At 42.6% G+C, this 18,259-nt stretch overlaps 1 protein-coding gene across 1 annotated transcript; it reads left to right on the forward strand.

The window, feature by feature from the left end:
• Positions 1-407: 407 nt before the first annotated feature.
• espnla (espin like a) lies at positions 408-16,922 on the forward strand (the record flags this gene model as incomplete). Its single annotated transcript, XM_080032870.1, has 11 exons — positions 408-701; positions 1,525-1,715; positions 3,381-3,567; positions 4,023-4,205; positions 4,350-4,481; positions 12,793-12,960; positions 13,071-13,209; positions 13,780-13,952; positions 14,046-14,210; positions 14,336-15,303; positions 16,394-16,922. The coding sequence occupies 11 exons, from the start codon at positions 408-410 to the stop codon at positions 16,920-16,922; spliced, it is 3,129 nt and encodes a 1,042-aa protein (XP_079888996.1).
• Positions 16,923-18,259: the final 1,337 nt, after the last annotated feature.

Raw genomic sequence — 18,259 nt, forward strand, 5'->3', positions numbered from 1 at the left:
ATTGTAATCAATCACCATGCCTTGCTGGCCCGGACTTCTCCCATTACTTAAGTTTCCGTGCTGCCTCAGCTCCCCCATCTCCAGTGAAGCGTTGGCGCGTGTGGTGCCAGCATATGGTCACTGGCTGCACAAAGCAGAGCGGGAGGCCACGAGTGGTGCGGCCTACACCCGTCTTTCATTACCTTTCTATCTGGCTGGCCCTGACCCCCACCTATCTGCCCATGCTGGCCAGCTGGCTGCCACTCGGGTGTCACTTTCCATGGCTCCAATGGAGGCAATGAGTGCATGAAGTTTTTTTGATTGTTATTGTATGAGAGTTGACTGAGAATGAGATGGTAACCAGCCAGGATCTAGGAGCTCCAGGGTCCTTGCATTGGTTGCCATTGATGTACTGGTAGCAGCCAGGGATGGTGCTCCATCGGGCCATCCAGGCGGCTCGAGCAGGAGACCTTGCCGTCCTGAGGGAGCTGGCATCTTCTGGCCACCTCTCAGGATCCATCTCTGATGCTCAAGGCGCCGGCCTGGTGCACCATGCAGCCAGGTGTGGACGCCTGCAGTGCCTTCAGTACCTGGTGAGTGAGCTGGGGCTGGCAGCTGACGCCAGGGCCTCCAACAGGGCCACGCCAGCACACGACGCAGCGGCCACTGGACACATCTGGGAGCTGCAATGGCTTGTCCACCAAGGAGGCTGCAACATTGAGGTAAGGCTATCCACTGAGACCTATACATATCTGCACCGGTCCGACTGGGAGAAACCTATCCCCCAGAGCTCAGTTGCCTTGGAGGGATGCCACTTGTCCGGCTTCCCTGGTAGTTTCTACCCACTCACTTGTTAGTGCCATGTTAAATTCAGGCGATGGCTTTAGATGGCCATCTAACTGATCCCAGAGTGAGGTGACATCACCACAGAAGTTACTGTGCAATACCTTTTCAGATGTATTACCAGCTGATTACATCATATGGTGTTGACTTACTGGCTATCCATTAGTATTATGTTGCAAGTGTAATTGGTCCAGATGCTTAAAGGGAGTTTGCACTTATCTTAACTATTAGTATAGCATCAAGTCACAAAACACACACAAAACCCTCTCTAAATTTCTCAGTGTGGCAGCGTTTACAAACAGGCACAGGAGCTCAAGAAACACCCAGGAAATGTTTCAGTTATTGATTCTACAGCTAAGAAAAAACCTGGACGTATAGCAGAAGGAATAAAGTCCATGCACGATAACTGAAGGCTTACCTCATGTACATGTGTGGCAACAGTGGTGTTGTAATTACTCAGAATTCCGCATGGGGGGCGACAGACGTTACGCACTATAGCTTTAAGATTGAATTAACAGAATCCTGCCGAAAAAGACATGAATGTTCCACCTTATTGTTTCCTGTTCATTCTGAATTAAGGCCACCACCATCATCATCATCAATCATCTGTGCTTATAAGAATCCCTACTATATATATATATATATTTCTTTAAAGAAGTCACAGTAAAGCATGTAACTCTAATCTGTGTGAATGTTGTCCAGGATGGGGATGCTGCGGGTGCCACTGCGCTCCACCTGGCTGCCCGGTTTGGTTGTGTGCCGGTCATTAAGTGGCTGCTCTCTGTTGGAGGAGCAGCAGAGGTGGAGACAAAGTGTGGAGTGGTGCCTGCTCACTACGCCGCCGCCTCTGGGGACCTCACCTGTTTAAAACTACTCCTTCAACAGGCACCGGGGTGAGTTCTCAGCCCATACACATTGGTTAGAGACACGTTCAATGTGTGAAGCAGGACACATTGGTGAAAGTGGTTTATTTCATGTAATGCGTTCCTTTAAATAATAATGGGTGGAACACAAATAAAAGCTTATCACAGATGGAGGTAGTGCTAAGTTAGGTTGGTAATGAGGAGTGTGTGGCTTCTCCCCTTATGACCAGGCTCTTTGAACACCAAAAATACTTTTTAACCCTAGAAATTTGCATATGTCCCCTTTTAAGATGTCAATCGTCTTTATCTTCAATAAGTTATTGTGCTCTGTTGGTTTTACATTTAAAAAAAAAAATCTGGGTGATGAACTACATTCATCCAGTGTTACATGTCAACATGTGAAATGCCAACCCCCATCATGAATCCCTTCCCTCATCCATCTAATTACCCTGAGACAGTAGCACTAATGAAGGACCTGATAGAGATACGTTGCTTCCCCTTCCTTATCCCCTTGTAAAGTCACAGCATAACATGATTGTAATTTACATGATGCATGGCCAGGTCAGACCGCACATCACATGTAACCATCAGTAACCTTTGAATAATACAGTACATGGGCAGACACTGTCAATCACATGTCAGCCTTGTGGTTGTTTAAGTAGAGCATGTACTCAGTGCATGCTCTACTTAAACAACTATTTACATTGTACATCAACAGGCTTCATAGACAGGAACCAAAAAGTAATTGATCCTCTATTTGTATCATTTATCCTATACCATGTTTTTATATTAATACTATATTTATCTATGTTACTAAGTTTTCTAAAATACACAAACCAATATTTTTCCAACCCAAAATGACCAAATGTTGACTGACCTATCCAGGTTTATCTACAGACATGCTGTGTATCTTTTAGTTTTTTCAACATAGTTGCCATTAGTGAAGAGTTACTGTAACTGTTAAGCATCTTGCTGATGCCGATGTCTAAAAAAAGCTTTATATCTCTAGACGACTTTAAAGCCCCTGCCATTGCTAAGGGGGATGGGAACCATGTTATCTTCGCCTTATACAGTACATTCTTCAAGGCTTCTTTGTAAAATTCTGGATGTGACACTTAATACCCTGACTGGTAATTTTATCTTTTTCTGTTGCATCTGTTTTTAACATCATGAATCATCTACACATCAAATGTATGTGTTGTTTCAGATATAATTCATATATTGGCTCCGATATTGACAATGTGTTTGAGTATTTAAAGGATCAGTCGGCGTTTCTAGAGAACGCTTTTTGTCAAAAATCTGTGAATATCTTCTAACAATCCGGGTGTATGCTCTGTAAACTGGTATATTAATAAAGTGGTACAGACTAACTCACTGTAACTAGCAGAACACGAACTACAGTACTACTAAAAAAACACATACCTGTCTTTTCATTTAGCTATACATTTTAGACTATATCGATAGGTCGGTCAGTCAGAGCCTCTTTCTTTGCATAACCATTGACAGAGCCTAGGCAGTTTATTAACACAATTTTTTTTCAGCACACACACACAGTACGGAAAGGTAGTGGATCGGAAGGAGATATTCACTGATTTTGACACCAAGCATTTTCCAGAATCACTGACGGTTACCTGAACTTCATGCCAGCTGTTGTTGTTGTTGTTGTTGTTGTTGTTGTTGTATGTTGTAATACAGGTGTGTGAACCATCAGACAGTCATCGGTGCTACCCCGCTCTATCTGGCCTGCCAGGAAGGACACCTGCATGTGGTGGAGTACCTGGTGAATGACTGTGGGGCTGAGGTCCACCTGAGGGCCCACGATGGCATGAGCTGCCTGCACGCTGCTGCTCACATGGGCCATCAAGCTGTGGTGGTGTGGCTGGTCAGTAGAGAAGCACAAGTAGTGTTTTTCATATACAGTTGCATTTAAAAAAATTATATCATGGAAAGTTATTTTTCTGTAATTTAATTTAAAAAGTGAAACTTTCAATTACTAATTCTCATGTTTCATTACACATTAATTGAAATATGTCAGGCCCATTTTTGTTTATTTTCCTGATTACGTCTTATAGCTCATGAAAATCCAAAAAATCCTGCTTTTCGAAATCTTAGAATATTACATAAAGCCAATCCAAAAAAGGATTTTTAATACAGAAATGTCAACCTTCTGAAAAGTATGTTCATTCATCCATTGGATACTTGGTTGCGGCTCCTTTTGCACAGATTCCCACATAAATGCAATATTGAAATTGCATCAAAGAGACTGTAAAAACAGTAAGCTAAAAACAGGTAGGCAAATTGTGGAACATTTAAATAAATTGCATCAACCCCAAATAGGTGACATACACTGATGTCAGCCAGTCCTGCCAGGACCGGGACGGAGCCACTGCTCTGCACTTTGCTGCCAGCAGAGGGCACTGTTGCATCTTGGAGAGGCTGCTTCACATGGGTTCAAAGGTCATCAAGGACCACTGGGGAGGGACCCCACTTCATGATGCTGCTGAGAATGGAGAGCTGGAGGTTTGACGCAATTGTTTTCTTTCATTTAATTTTGTTCTCGTCCATAGTTTTTGTCTTGTCTTGTCCAAACTGCATTCATAAACAAATATGGTATCCATAGTGCTATGTCTTGGTTCCACTAAATTGTCCCATTCATTCCTTCAGTGCTGTAAAATCCTGTTGGCCAATCAGGCGAACCCTTCAGACCGTGATATTGACGGGTTCACGGCAGCAGACTTGGCAGCGTACAATGGACACCAAGATTGTGCCAGATATTTCTGTACCATGGAGAAAAATGTAAGCTCTCTCTCTCTCCCTCTGCCTCTCCCTCTCCCTCTCCCTCTCCCTCTCCCTCTCCCTCTCGCTCACCTACAGTATATTTTGTATTGCACATTTTCCTGCCTTGTGTTCTGTCGTCGTGTCAATTCTGCCCAGCTGTTTACTTTGGCACGGAAATCAAAGCTAGTTTGTGAAGTATGGTCAACAGCAAACATCTGGAAGATCTTCGAACCTCGGCGAATCAATTTCTTCGTTTTGTGACATGTATTTCACACGGGTCAAGTTCTGTTCTCCTCCACCCGGCCTGATTGCTTTGCTCTCAGTTTAAGAAGGACTACGAAAGTGGATGATGATGGATTTGTGTTTAATAGGGCATTACAGTGAGTGCTGGAAAGGATTCTTTGGTCTCAGTTTGCTACCGGGGACTCTCTTGGAGATAAGCTCTTTTGTTCCGTGCAGAAATCACGACACTCCTTAATGTGACTGATGAATATTTTATTGTTAACACCTTGTTTGTGCTGGCGTTGCCTGTTCAGGTCAAGGGTCAATGCAGTCAAATGTAAAATCAAGTAGAATCGAACTTGAAACTAAAATGAAAATTCTACTTGCTTGACTTATTTGTTTTTCTTTGAAATAGCTCCATAATAATTAGGTTAAGGGGATTACTGTTGACACCGATACTGACATGTGAGCTTATTTTGAATAGGAAACAGAGAATACTGTTAACTGAGAGAACCTATGGGGAGCACTCTGTCAGCAGACATGTTGAACCTTAGAGCCTCACAGCTTTCCACCTGCTGCCATTGTTTCCAGCGATCACACTTCACTTGTTGCCTATGGCGCGGACTACACAATGAGATGTACACAGAGAGTAACGAAAGCTGTGGCGCCAATGGGGGCCCATGAATAAATCAGCAGAGAAGAGCAGCACTCATACATGAAGAGGACCATGATAGGAAGCCAGCGAGGCGTTGCCGCCTTCAGAAACAATCCTCCCATCAAACAATGGGGAGCTAATTAGCACAGGGGTCGCTGCAACGCCCAACGCAGCCGGAGAGCCAGCGCCAGCTAAGAGCCTATCAGTTACCCCTCTCCAGAGGCTCAGGTGGAGGGCCCAGGGTCTGAGGCCGTTATGAGATCCACAAGCTTAAGTTTCAGCGTTTTCACCATTCTGATGCCTGGAACTGGCAACTCAATCCCTCTGTTGGACTTGGAGAGCAGGATGTCATTGGCTTCAAACACACCATTTGATTGTGTCTCGGGTTTTCTTTTTTTTCCAGAGACTTGGGGAAGTGCGATGATTGTCACCTCTGGATACTGTGTAAAGTTGGGAGCACACAGAGAAAGATGTATCATGTGTCTTGGCAATGTGCAAGTTTGACACAAACTGAGGCTTGATGTGAACAAAGGGGGGCATCTGAAGTAAAGGCTTATTGATTTAAGGCTGGACACTGCAAGGGAATAGGGTATATGATTTGTAACTTATATATATCATCTTGAAATTTTGCCCGTTTATGACATACTTTAGAAGTTACATTTTTTGTGATACTCTTTTCTGAAATGTTTGAATAAATATGCAAATTTGGCAATATCTAACTTATGCATTTCTTTAAAAACCAAACATCTAGATGTTGGATGAAGCCAGAGTTAAAATCTGAAATTAATTAATTAATAAATTAGTGTCCATCCAACATTATCACAAGACAGATTTTGGATTGAGCCTTTTTTCATTTTATAAATCTAAAATGACTATGTATGTATGTATGTATGTATGTATGTATGTATGTATGTATGTATGTATGTATGTATGTATGTATGTATGTATGTATGTATGTATGTATGTATGTATGTATGTATGTATGTATGTATGTATGTATGTATGTATGTATGTATGTATGTATGTATGTATGTATGTATGTATGTATGTATGTATGTATGTATTACAATTGCATTTTATTTATACTAGCATGAAAGATGACCTGGAATGGAAGCAAAATAGCCAAAAATATCAATTGCTTAAATTATTTATTTTTTGCCTGCAGTGTCTCGCCTTACCTAACCCTCATACTATTTGGAAAGCAGACTATGTAGGCTATCGCTGGGAAAGCTTACTGTGCAAGGAGAGAAAATTAATGGCATGACATGACAGTAACTCTAATTACATTTCTGGTTGTGTTTCAGGTTTGTAATGTGCCGTGTAGATCACAGGTTTCATCCGTTTCTTAAGGTTCTTAAGTGTCACTCAGATAATCTCATTTCCGAGCAGCGACCTAAATGTGCTGGTGTGTTGGCCCGGGGAGCGCAGTGTGCTTGGCCTATTCATGTGTTTGGATCTCTCACACAACGAGGTCAGACTCGTTCAGCGCCGTCAACCTCTCTCCGCCTCATCTCCCATCTCAGGGAACAGCTGCCATCAAATAAACAGTGTGGCGTGAGGTTTACTTCACACACATCCTTAGCTTTTGCTCTCCATTCAAAGCCAATCCGGCGAAGATGCAGTTTGTTCGAGGGCGGTATTTTTAGAACGGCTTCACAGCAGAAACATTTTCATTCATCCCTGTGTGTGTGTGTGTGTGTGTGTGTGTGTGTGTGTGTGTGTGTGTGTGTGTGTGTGTGTGTGTGTGTGTGTGTGTGTGTGTGTGTGTGTGTGTGTGTGTGTGTGTGTGTGTGTGTGTGTGTGTGTGTGTGTGTGTGTGTGTGTGTGTGTGTGTGTGTTTTGTACGGACAGTGTCCGAGTTTCCACATTGTTTTGTTTTTGTTGCAATGAGACACAAAGCACATGTTTTAATAGCTTTTTTCATCTGCACTTGAAATATCTGAAGCATATTCCTGTGAAGCTCTCTCTCCCCTTTACATCCGGTCTGTTGATCTGTCTGAGTCCGGCTGCATCACAGCTGCATTTTTATAACCAGATAAATGAGGCGATATGTTATTGTGCTATCTATATAATATCCCTATACGCCCTGTAATTATTGTACATATTCCCCTTTAAAAGTATGTAATGCCAATGTTAAAATCTATTAATATCCAAAGATCTGCAACAATAAGTCACTTGACTGAATAGTTGATCTTTAAAAAATTATTTTAAGAATTATTTTAATCCATTAGGGGAGAGTGGGGTGTGTTGTGAAAGGGGAGAAGTAGTACCACCCCTTGTTTCTAGAAAAACATTGAAGAAATTGGTCATGTGGCCACATGGGTTACACAATGGGTTTATAACAAAACACTTGTTGCCCTTAAAAAGTGTGAAGGGAAAGCTATAGTTTAGATTGTTGTTAGCTAGCTAACTAATTGTGAGATGGTTGTAAGCCTTGATGCTAGCAATAAATTCCAGTTGGGGTTGGTCGTCACATTTTCTTTGGGGTTGGTTGTCACATGTTATCCAAAGGCTGCAGCCACTCAGGCAAGCCATCAGTGTACGAGAGCTGGAACTCAGCTTCACCATTACACCGAGGCGGTCTAGGAGATTCCCTGCCGTATTCCTAACAGACCTGGGCTATGCAGATGACATCAGCCTGATATCGGACCTGGAAGAGCAGGCACAGGAGCTCTTGACCAGAGTGGAGATGGAATGTGCCAAGGTTGATCTTAGGCTAAATGCCAAGAAAACCGAGGTAATCACCTGCAACATTCTCCCGGACCATCCACCCCTAATGACAACAGGGGGCATTGCTCTATGGAGTCTGTGCTACTGTATGGCTGTGAAACCTGGACCCTGAAGCCCACCCTACAGAAGTCTCTGGATGGGTGCTACACCATAATGCTTCGCGCAGTACTTAACATCCACCAGACAGATGCTTGTTGGTAACAAGCATCTGTATGGTGGGCTACCAGGGCTGAGTGAGAAGGTAGCAGCCAGGAGAATGAGACTGGCCGGTCATTGCCAGAGACACCGTAAGCTCCCAGCCAGCAGGCTGGTGCTATGCGAACCAACACATGCGTGGACATACTTCTGAAAGATGTGGTAGCAGAAAGCACTGGCGAACTAGCAAGATTCATGGAGGATCGGGAGGATTGGAAACACCGCTGGAGGACTCGTCCGAGGATGACCTAGGGAGAGGAAAAGAACCCAATAACGAATGAAAATGTCAAGCTGTATCCTCACTGACACCCCAGAGAAGGAGAGAATAGAGCAGGAAAAGGCATTTAGCAAGCAAAAGAAAAAAAGGGAAACAAAATCAAAACAACTCAGTGCATCCCAATCTTGACCAGCTGCCAAGGCTACTGCACCCCAGTGCACTCCACCCCAGGGGAAGAAGAAACAGAAGAGAAGGAGACAGGAGGTGGAGTCTTCATCAGATACAGAAAATATTTTTTGTTTGGTTTGAATGGAAACGTTCTCCAACAGCCGTTCAAGAGAGGTATGGGAGAAGTGTTGTATGGTTGGATGTGCAACCAGTGCGCACACAAGCTCTGCTTAGTCGGAGTGAGCAGACACTACATCACTACATTGCCATCACTGTAACTCAGATAGTGAATATGTGTAGCCTAGTTGAGTAGGCTATTATTGTTAGACCTATTCGTTTGGTTCTTTATGTTGTTACATAGGCTGGTCTTAATATGGGTTTCCTGTTCGTCTTCCTTGCTCATTTTGTGTTAAGATGCATTAAGTTGTGTAGGCCTATTTGTCAACTTGACAATGCAATTAAACTTTCAAATTTAGTTCTGCCTTCTTGCCTTCTTTTTAAGATTTTTCCCAATGTGTGAGAACCGTCCCCATGATGGGGTTTGTTGTCACAATGTGTCAGGGTGTCTTTGATGGCAAATAACTTTATTACTTTTAAATTGGAAGATGACAACATCTTAAGCTTCAATTTAATGTTGGGATGACTTTTGAAAGATGTTTTGGTGATGTGCAATTCACACTAGAGTAAAAAGTGTGCCTACCAACCCCGTTCTCCCCTAGTATGTAGAATAGATAAAAGAGAGTATGCGATTTGGAACGCAGGGTTAGCACTACCTCCACCTGTGATAAGCTATCCAGCAGTTAGATTCTGGGCCAATCAGAGCAGACTGGGCTCTTTGGATGGCGGCCCTAAAACGGAGTGTTTCAGACAGAGGCTGAAAAGAGGAGTTTCAGAAATGTCATAGTAAGAAATATAAAGAGTTTTTCTGGACAATACACCAGGAAATCTGTTTATATTAGAAACCCAAATTACAATGTTGTAAACCTGAAGTTTAGCATAATATGTGACCTTTTTTACTGTTCTAAGCTGGAATGCATCAGTTGTGTTGAGGCAGGTGTAATATACACGATGAAATTGATGAACTAGTGGATGATTTCCGCCACAGAATCTTGTGCCACAATTTGTCACCGCACTCAGTTTGTTGTTGTCAGCTTTTCCACATTAACAGTTAAACCCATCTATCTAAGCTTATGGTGTCGCATTGTGTTTCCACTGTCACATTTGACCAGGTAGACTCACGGAAAAAAAGGGGGAAAAAAAGCTTGTTGTTCCTCCATTCAATTGTCCCTAGTGGAAAAAAGCCCCTGAACGTGCATGGATAAAATGTCTCTTTTTCTGAGCTGCTTTGACAAGTCTTCCGCTGAAACCTGCCTTTGTGAAACAACATGGCCATTGGTTTGTCCGTGCATGAGTGACATTACCAGGCCATCCTATCCTTTTCCCTTAATTATTAACAGCATTCTCCGATCAGAGTTTATTGTTTATTGCCTGGCGGGCCTTGGAACACAGGCACAGATGCTCACGATGGTGTCAAACGAATGGTCGCTGATCTTAAGATAGTGTCACTTCCACAACGCAGCGTGTCCGCCCCGGGATACCTGTCTGTACGAGGCGGTGGAGTTAACACAGTGCAGTGAAGTCACACCGGCACTGGGGAAATTGTTCAAGGTTAGTGAGTTTTAGTTTGGTTTACTGATCTTTTTCACTATTATTTGTACTGTTTATGCCGTTTCTTTTTTGCTTGCTTATACTCCTTTTTAGTTTCTTAACTACATTTTCTTTTCATTGAGCAATTGTTCTTAAGGAAGTGAGTGGACAGGCTGAGTAATTGGTTTTTATGAAAATGAAAGGAAAATGTTGTTAGTGCGGTTAAACAGGCCCTTGCTGGCAGATGTCTTGGCTGCGTTTTACCTACTTTCTGATCAGCTGTGGCCTCTTACGGTTAGCCATGACTAATACTCCAGGCTCATGACCTTAATATATAGTGTCATTGTTGACTTCCTTTCTTCCTATTGTTGTCCGGTCCAGCAGTTGTTACAATGTTCCAGCGTGAGGAAGACGAATATGCAGCTGAGCAACAACTTGTCTTATCAATCTGACCAGCAAAAAAATGCAAAGTGTTGGCAAACACTGTCTGTCAGCCTTCTCTAGCATGTACCTCCATTCAGTAAACCTGAGAGTATTTTAACACGTGAGTGGACGTGTATTTACACTATAGCGTTCTGTGTATAATGTACACCCACTGTATACATTCCACATTGCAATTTATCACCAAGAACGTGAACTATTTGAATGTTGTTTGAATGATGGATTTCAGAATTACGAGACATGTTTTTTAAATACACATGGCGTTCTGAAATACTCCCAACTCTCTCACGACTGGACCCACGGGGACCGCAGATTACTGGAGCTAGCGTGTCCACCAGGGAGACAGCGCTGAGCAGTTGTGTTTCCTAACTCTTGGCTCCTAATCCGTAGTGATCGGGCTCCTCGTGGCTCTTTGATAGAGGGAGAGTGGATCCAGGCCAAAACGGGGCCAGGCTATCTGTATCTGCGTGGCAATTGTGATGGGGTGCTGATGAAAACCAAATGCTCTCTCTGGCCAATGGGTCTAATTAGACACACACACACAAGGACCATTTAATAACAGCTTTTAGGACATTGAACTCTTACAAAAAGGGTCATGAAGGAATCAGGCTCCCTTCTCTTTTCCCTAGGCCCCCCTTGTTTATCTATTTATGGATTGCACAACTTCGGGGAAGTGTATCCCTCCGCCCGAGCAGTGTCACAGCATATTTCGTGCTGTTCTACATCAAAGTGCCGTGTGAGAGGAAATGGCAAGGACCACCTCATGGACACAAAGCACAACAGCATGCGGCAGCATATTAGGGCGGCCTTTGATGTTTTGGTTACTAATAATGTCCTTGGAGAGCTGAATTTGATATGCATTCTGCATGGAGTGCATTAGGACAACGCAGGTTCATTAAAGGGGGATCTAAATGGTTCCATACATCCGACATCCTCCTGAGTGGTGTGAAATGCTTCCAATTATCTGAGGTTGCTGACGATCCCGTGCGATTGTTTTGGTCCTTTATCGTTCATAGTGCACATCGTTAAAAGGCTATAAAATGTTTTGTTTTGTTCATTCTATAAAGTCATTATTAAGTCATTTTATTTAGCCTAGTTTTTATTTCCCTTTTCTGAGAATCAAATGATTATTCTAATATTCTTGACTGAATCTTATTTGGTGTCTTATTTGTTGTCTCCCAGATGAAATCTCCTTTTACAACAACTTGTCAAACTGACCTGTAACAAAAACAATCCAAACTAATCTACTACTAACAAAACCTTTTTTTTTTACATGGCCATATATTTACCTTTATATCTCTTACAAAGTCTAACTGCTCTCATTCTGCCTTATACTGTACAGTATATTCTACCAGTGGGCACAACCAAATACATATGATTTATATGAATATCTGTGTTAATCCAAACAATCAAAAATGAATTTTGTCACTCAAACTGTTTTACATGTAAACTGTCTGAAAGTTTAAGGTAAAATGTAAAAATAAAAAACAAGATTTATAATGAAGGTTTTTTTAGTCTTGGCTACTAAACAACGATTTAGAATGGAAGGAAACAATGGCGTCACTGCCATACTACAGTTTTCTGTAGTATGTTTGTCGGCTATTTCACTGTATGGAAAAACATGCCAGAGGTTTGAAAAAGTTTGACTCCATAATGAGTATGAAGTCACATGTGAAGAGAGACAAACTCCTTTGTTTAGGACACACATTTGGGATGTGGTCGTGTTTGAATGATGAAGGGACAACAGATGTACCAGATTTGACACCAGTTTTATTTTTGTTGTATTTGTATTTTGTTGATCCATTGTGATTTCGAGTACTTCATACATCAGCTGTTTTACATCCAGGGACTTCCACTAGTTTTAGGGTTTGTGTCACCTATTCTCAGAGCCAGGCTTTAACATTCTAACTATGGACAAAAATGTAATTACTATTACCTACAATTGCTCTTGCAATGGCCACAAATGCACTGATACCTTCTTGATTTTACCAGAAATTATTTACACAGATAATAATATTTGTTCTTAAACAGTATTCAATGTTGGACATTTGCAGACAGCCTGTGCAGATAAGCCCATCGAGGTGATTGCGCCGGTGGAGGAGGTAGTGAAGGTGAAGCCGGCTGTGTTGTTGCAGCGCTGCAGGGAGGAAGATTACTACGGCTGCCTGAGTGACACATGCACGGACACTTACAGCCCTAACAAACCCATGGATAGTTTAAAGGTAAACACTGAGTTCACATTTCCCAACACGTTTTCCATTTGTTACAATTTCCTGTTATAGCCTGAAGCAACCGGTTCATATCTCTCTACATTTTTGTGTGTCCAAATTAGCAACCTGAGAGTGAGGATACCCCGCAGGCCCGATACCCTCCGGCCCTGCCTGCACCTGCTGCTTCATCCACACCCGCCCCGGGGCCTCAGTTATCAGCCGTCAGAATAGAAAAGATCCAAATCAATTCAAAAGGCTCTGGTGAGAAAAACAATTGAATCTCTTTATATACAGTATATATAATCAGAGGTCAACAACTGGATTTAACTAAGCAAATTCACAAAGTGAGTTCAAATCGTAAAAAATCAACAGTAAAATTCACGGCTATGTTTAATAGTGAAAGTACAAGCATTTCCAGCTATAAGCGCACCTGGGTAAGAAGAGAGGTGGATGAAGTGATCCTTCCATCATGCCAATGCCTACTGTATAAGCCAGTGGTGGCAGTATTCTGTATGATTCTGTAATATGGGAAAGAGAAAAGCTTATCTGCTGTGCATCCTTCTTTTTGTGGTAAAAGCAATTAGAACATCAATTATAACAGCAAAACTTCTTGTAAATAATGTGTTTTCATACAGATGGGCCCCTGTCAACATGATAAGGTGCTTCACTGGTTTAGTTGTGAACGTGGCATAAAACCAGCTTCTGTGTCCTGTAGCGTACTTTATTTTTATCATCTAGAAATTCCTGTAAGTCTGTTCTCGCTGGAGAAAAAATGTGTGTGTCCATTTAATGACTTTGAAGGGAGTAAGACTTATCTAATTTGGATTTCAGTTCTTAAAGGTTTCAGCCAGCCCACGGCCGCTGTGAGCGAGGTTACCGTCTCTGCTGATAAGAAGATGGTGCCTGATACAAATTTCCTGGCTGGAGGAAAACTTCTCGGCGACATGAAGTCCATACAATCCTTCAAACAATCGGGGATATCAGGAGTCTTCCCTGGACAAGCAGTATGTGCAATAAGCTTTATTATTTTCAACATCCTTTCCTCCCTTATAAGTCCCTTCTATTCTTCTAAGTATGAATGCCATGTATCTGTGCAGAACAAGATGGTGGTCCTGCCCACAGAGGAGGCCAACCTGTCGGACATCGACTACTTGGTGCCCACTCACGACGAGCGAGGCCGTCCCATCGCAGAGTGGAAGAGACAGGTCATGGTGAGGCAGCTGCAGACCCGGCTGCTGGATGAGGAAGATCAGAGGAGGAAGGTAATGTCTGATAACACACCATTGCTGGTCAAGCCAATACTATTACTCTTTTCCTCTGTAAGCCATTTAAAAAATAAAATAATTAAATAAGACACCCTCTTTTATCTGCCTTTTTCTCCTAACAGGAAAATGGGAACAGATATGCCAAAGTCAGCTGGAGGTACTCCCAAGCCCACAACGCCATCCTTGGGCCCTCTGGTGAGCTGCTGACTGAGAATGACCTCATCTATCTGGAGCAGCAGATCGCCAGCGTCTCCTCACAGAGGAACTGTGAGGGCTACGAGCTGGAGCTGGCTCGTCTGGCCGAGGAGCTCCGGAACATCCTGCCCGCCCCCATAGTCAACATCACTGTCAACACACAGTTCAGAAAGTTCACCAGCCTAGTCCCTCTACCGGTGTGGTGCGGACGCATCTCGGGCATCGTGAAGAGCATGTCTCTGCTCATGACCAACCTGACGGACCAGCCCTTCTGCAAGATGCCCAACACAGACCTGGTCACTGTCTTCTCCCAGACGCCAGAGAGACAAAACTCCACCAGGGGCCGCAGGGAGAGCATAGTGGACGAGATCCAACAGTTTGGAGTGTCTGTAAGCACCCTGAAGTCTAATTTTGAGACCAAGAACTCACAAGAACTGTCTGAGGAGCCAGAGGAGGCCCTTGTGTTAAGTACTTCCACACAACTGGAGGCCACGGAGCCAGACAAAGAGCCCAAAGCCTCCAGTCCAGCCCCGGAGACGGACCAGAACAGTGACTCCGGCATCGACTACGATGAAAATGTCCCAGACGTCCAGGAGACCACCAGCCTGAGGAAGGAGCGTATAGTGGTGCTGTTCTTAGGCCACTGGAAGAAATCTGCCTACACCGTGACACTGAAGAGCAGGGACGCAGCAGAGAGGAAGATGAGCATCGGAGGAGACACGGGGACGGGAGACAAAGCTGGGTGTGGTCGTAGGGGCAGCGTGGAGAGCAGCGCCCAGGCCAAGATGATGAACAGTTCTCTGGGACATTTCTTCAAGCAGAGGAGCGCCGTCAACAAGATGCTGGGCAACTGGAGGAGCATGATCTCCAGTGTCCCGTCCAGGCAGATACGCAGGTAGGGCTGCAGGACACTTTATAACTTACTATATCACAACACACTATTTCTTTACACTAGCTGGAGCTACGGTTGTGCTAAAATAGTGATATATATATATATCGTGATATTTATTTTTGTGATGTCTGTATTGTATCATCAGTTCCAAAAACTGTATATTTCAGAGAGAAAAAATTCAGGTTTAAAATAGGTTTTGAACCACAACCTCCACTGTTGTGGATGTCACAATACTTCTACTATAATTTGAATTATAGTTTGAGCTTAGTATAATGTGATTAAGACCACTCAGATCTTACACAGCAACTTACTTACTACTTAAAGCTGGGGTGGAGGATTTGGGGAGAAAATGGCAGTTGGGATAGAGATTTCGAATTCAAATACCTCAACCGCTCCACTTGTTCTCTTTGGTCCCTCCCCTATGGTCCCTCCCTGACACGCTCTAAACCAACAAAGTTGTGCCAAAGTGAATGGACAGTCCCAACAGCCAATAAGAACAGAGAATCAGAGCCTCGCTCTGATTGGTCAAAGTGTACAGCTCATGTTAACTTTGACCAATCAGAAATCATATACCCCAGCTTTAGGCTCTTTTTTTACATTTTCATTGATCTACGTGGAATATCGCAATATGTATTGTATCGCAATGCATCATGTTATATCATATCGTGAGCCATGTATGTAGCTCCTCACAATCAGCTACCTGTCCATACTGTGTGAGCGCTGACAAAAATAATTGGGTGTTAACACACAGACTAGGCTCTGATTTTGACAACAATATTTATCCAGAATCGCCGACTCTACCTTTAGCTATGCATGCTAATAAGTCAGGTGTTTAGCTTGTTGAGTTACTCTGCTTCCATGTGGCCAAAAAGTCAATTCATGCTGCTTTAAAATCCCAAATTCAGGATACATTTTGAAGCAAATGTTCAGTTTGATTAAATATCCAGTATACAACTTAACAATGTACATTTTACAGCATAAAAATCGATGTGAATTGTTCAACAATCCGTTAGGAAACTGATAAAAGGTTTATCCACACCAAAAAAAATAAGTGGTGGTCATATTTTAAATAACCATTGTTTGTTATCCACAGGCTCCACAGGCAGCAGGCGCTCTACTCCCCAGAGCAGTTCCTGCCTCGTGTGGATGGCGAGCCGATGGAGTACGACAACCTGACCCTGGATCTGTTCATGCTGGGATACTTTCACATCCTGGAGCTGGAGCTGCCGGCGGACGAACGCAAAGTCAGGCACCTGCTGTGTTTCGAGGTGTTCGACCACGTGGGGAGCTTTCCCTGGGAGCTGGTCAGGGACTTCCATAAGGCCGTCATACAGGACATCGAGGCCGGGAACCGCGAGTGGCAAGACGGCTTCGAGGACATTAAAGTCAAGTTCTTTGGTAACATTGTGAGTCCGTCTGAAAGCCCTGCCGAGGTGGTGAAACATAGCCTCCCAGAGTTTAAACTCCCAAAAGTCATCGTGCAGACACCGACACCCGACGAGGGAGTGGTCAACAAAGGGACTGACATCTCCAGTTTTAGCAATGATGAAATCTGTAAATACATCGATCGGAGTTTTGCGTTTTGGAAAGAGAAAGAGGCAGAGATTTTTGATTTTGAGTAGTTGCTTGTGTCGTCGTTTTGATATTTTTTGTATTGTTTGTAGTTAGGTGACATTAGGGCTGGGTATCAAAGCTAAAAAAAACAGTTTGAATTGTGAATTTAGTTTGTGTTATTGTCAACTGTCAAGTTTAGATTCTTAGCCTGTTTATTTATTTGATCAAATATTGCCTGATTTTACTTATAATATCACACATTTTATACTGTGTTTCATTATGTTTAAAGACTCAATTTTAATTAATTTCAGAAGTCTGGACTTTGTTGTTATATTTTTCATAGAGTTGTAAGAAAAAAGGAGGTTTATATAGCATTCTATTTATTGAATATTTTGATACTGCTATTCAAATTAAGGTAAAACATTTGTGAAAAATTCAAACCATACCCAGCTGTATTACAAAGGTGGGTTTTCATGGGAGTAGACATCTTTGTTTTGATATTATTTTTTAACTTGTGAAGAAAGCGATTAATGGTAAAATATTCCTTACACAGCAAAGAATAGATGATCTGGCAGAGAAAGGACAAGTCCTGGCATTATTATAAAATAAATCATTGCACATAGACACCTGTGTCATTTGCTTTCTTGTGAGGCTGTCTGTATTTTTTTAATTATGATCTTTTTGTAAAGACCCATTTGACTTACTTTACAATTAATTTTGATTTATTTTCTATTAAACCTGACATACCTTACCCCCTATATAGACATGCAGCAGTTTGTTAAGCTCTGTTAAAATGAATTGTTGTGACATACCAAATGGTTGGTGCTATGTCGTTGACCTCTTTCGCTGGCTGTCAGTCCTGTTGACAAATGCAAAATAGAGGCCTGTAACAGCAGCTGCGTCCCATGCATGTTTTGGAATCTGACTACAGCCCCGTCAGTCCTAAAAATAACCACAGGCAGTCCGTCCCAAAGGATCTGGCAAAAACTCTTCGCCATGCTGCCCACTCCATGTTGATCCAACAAGCCGCTCGGCTACAAACTGCTTTTTTTACTGGAATGATGAACCGTTATTTCCATTCTCTGCTTCTCTGGTGAGTTTGTTGTGTGTTATTTAACTGTTTTTTGATGACGGGAAATGTCATAATCTTGGCTTCAGAGGTATTGTACAACTCAGCAGCCAAACTTACTTTGTAGGTCTTGTTACAAAACTGTGACCCAATACATAAGAGCACGAGGACCATTTTCACAAGATGCTCTTTATTTATTTTACTAGAATCAGAAAGGTCAAGGAAGAGAAATAGTTTTTCTAACTTATTTCTAAACTTAAAGACTCAAAATCTAATTTCTCTTCTGTTCCCCCTTAAGCCTTTTTCATTTACAAAAACACATTTTACCCTTAATTA

The sequence above is a fragment of the Ammodytes marinus genome, assembly GCF_949987685.1.
Source record: "Ammodytes marinus genome assembly, chromosome: 8".
NCBI lineage: Eukaryota > Metazoa > Chordata > Actinopteri > Uranoscopiformes > Ammodytidae > Ammodytes > Ammodytes marinus.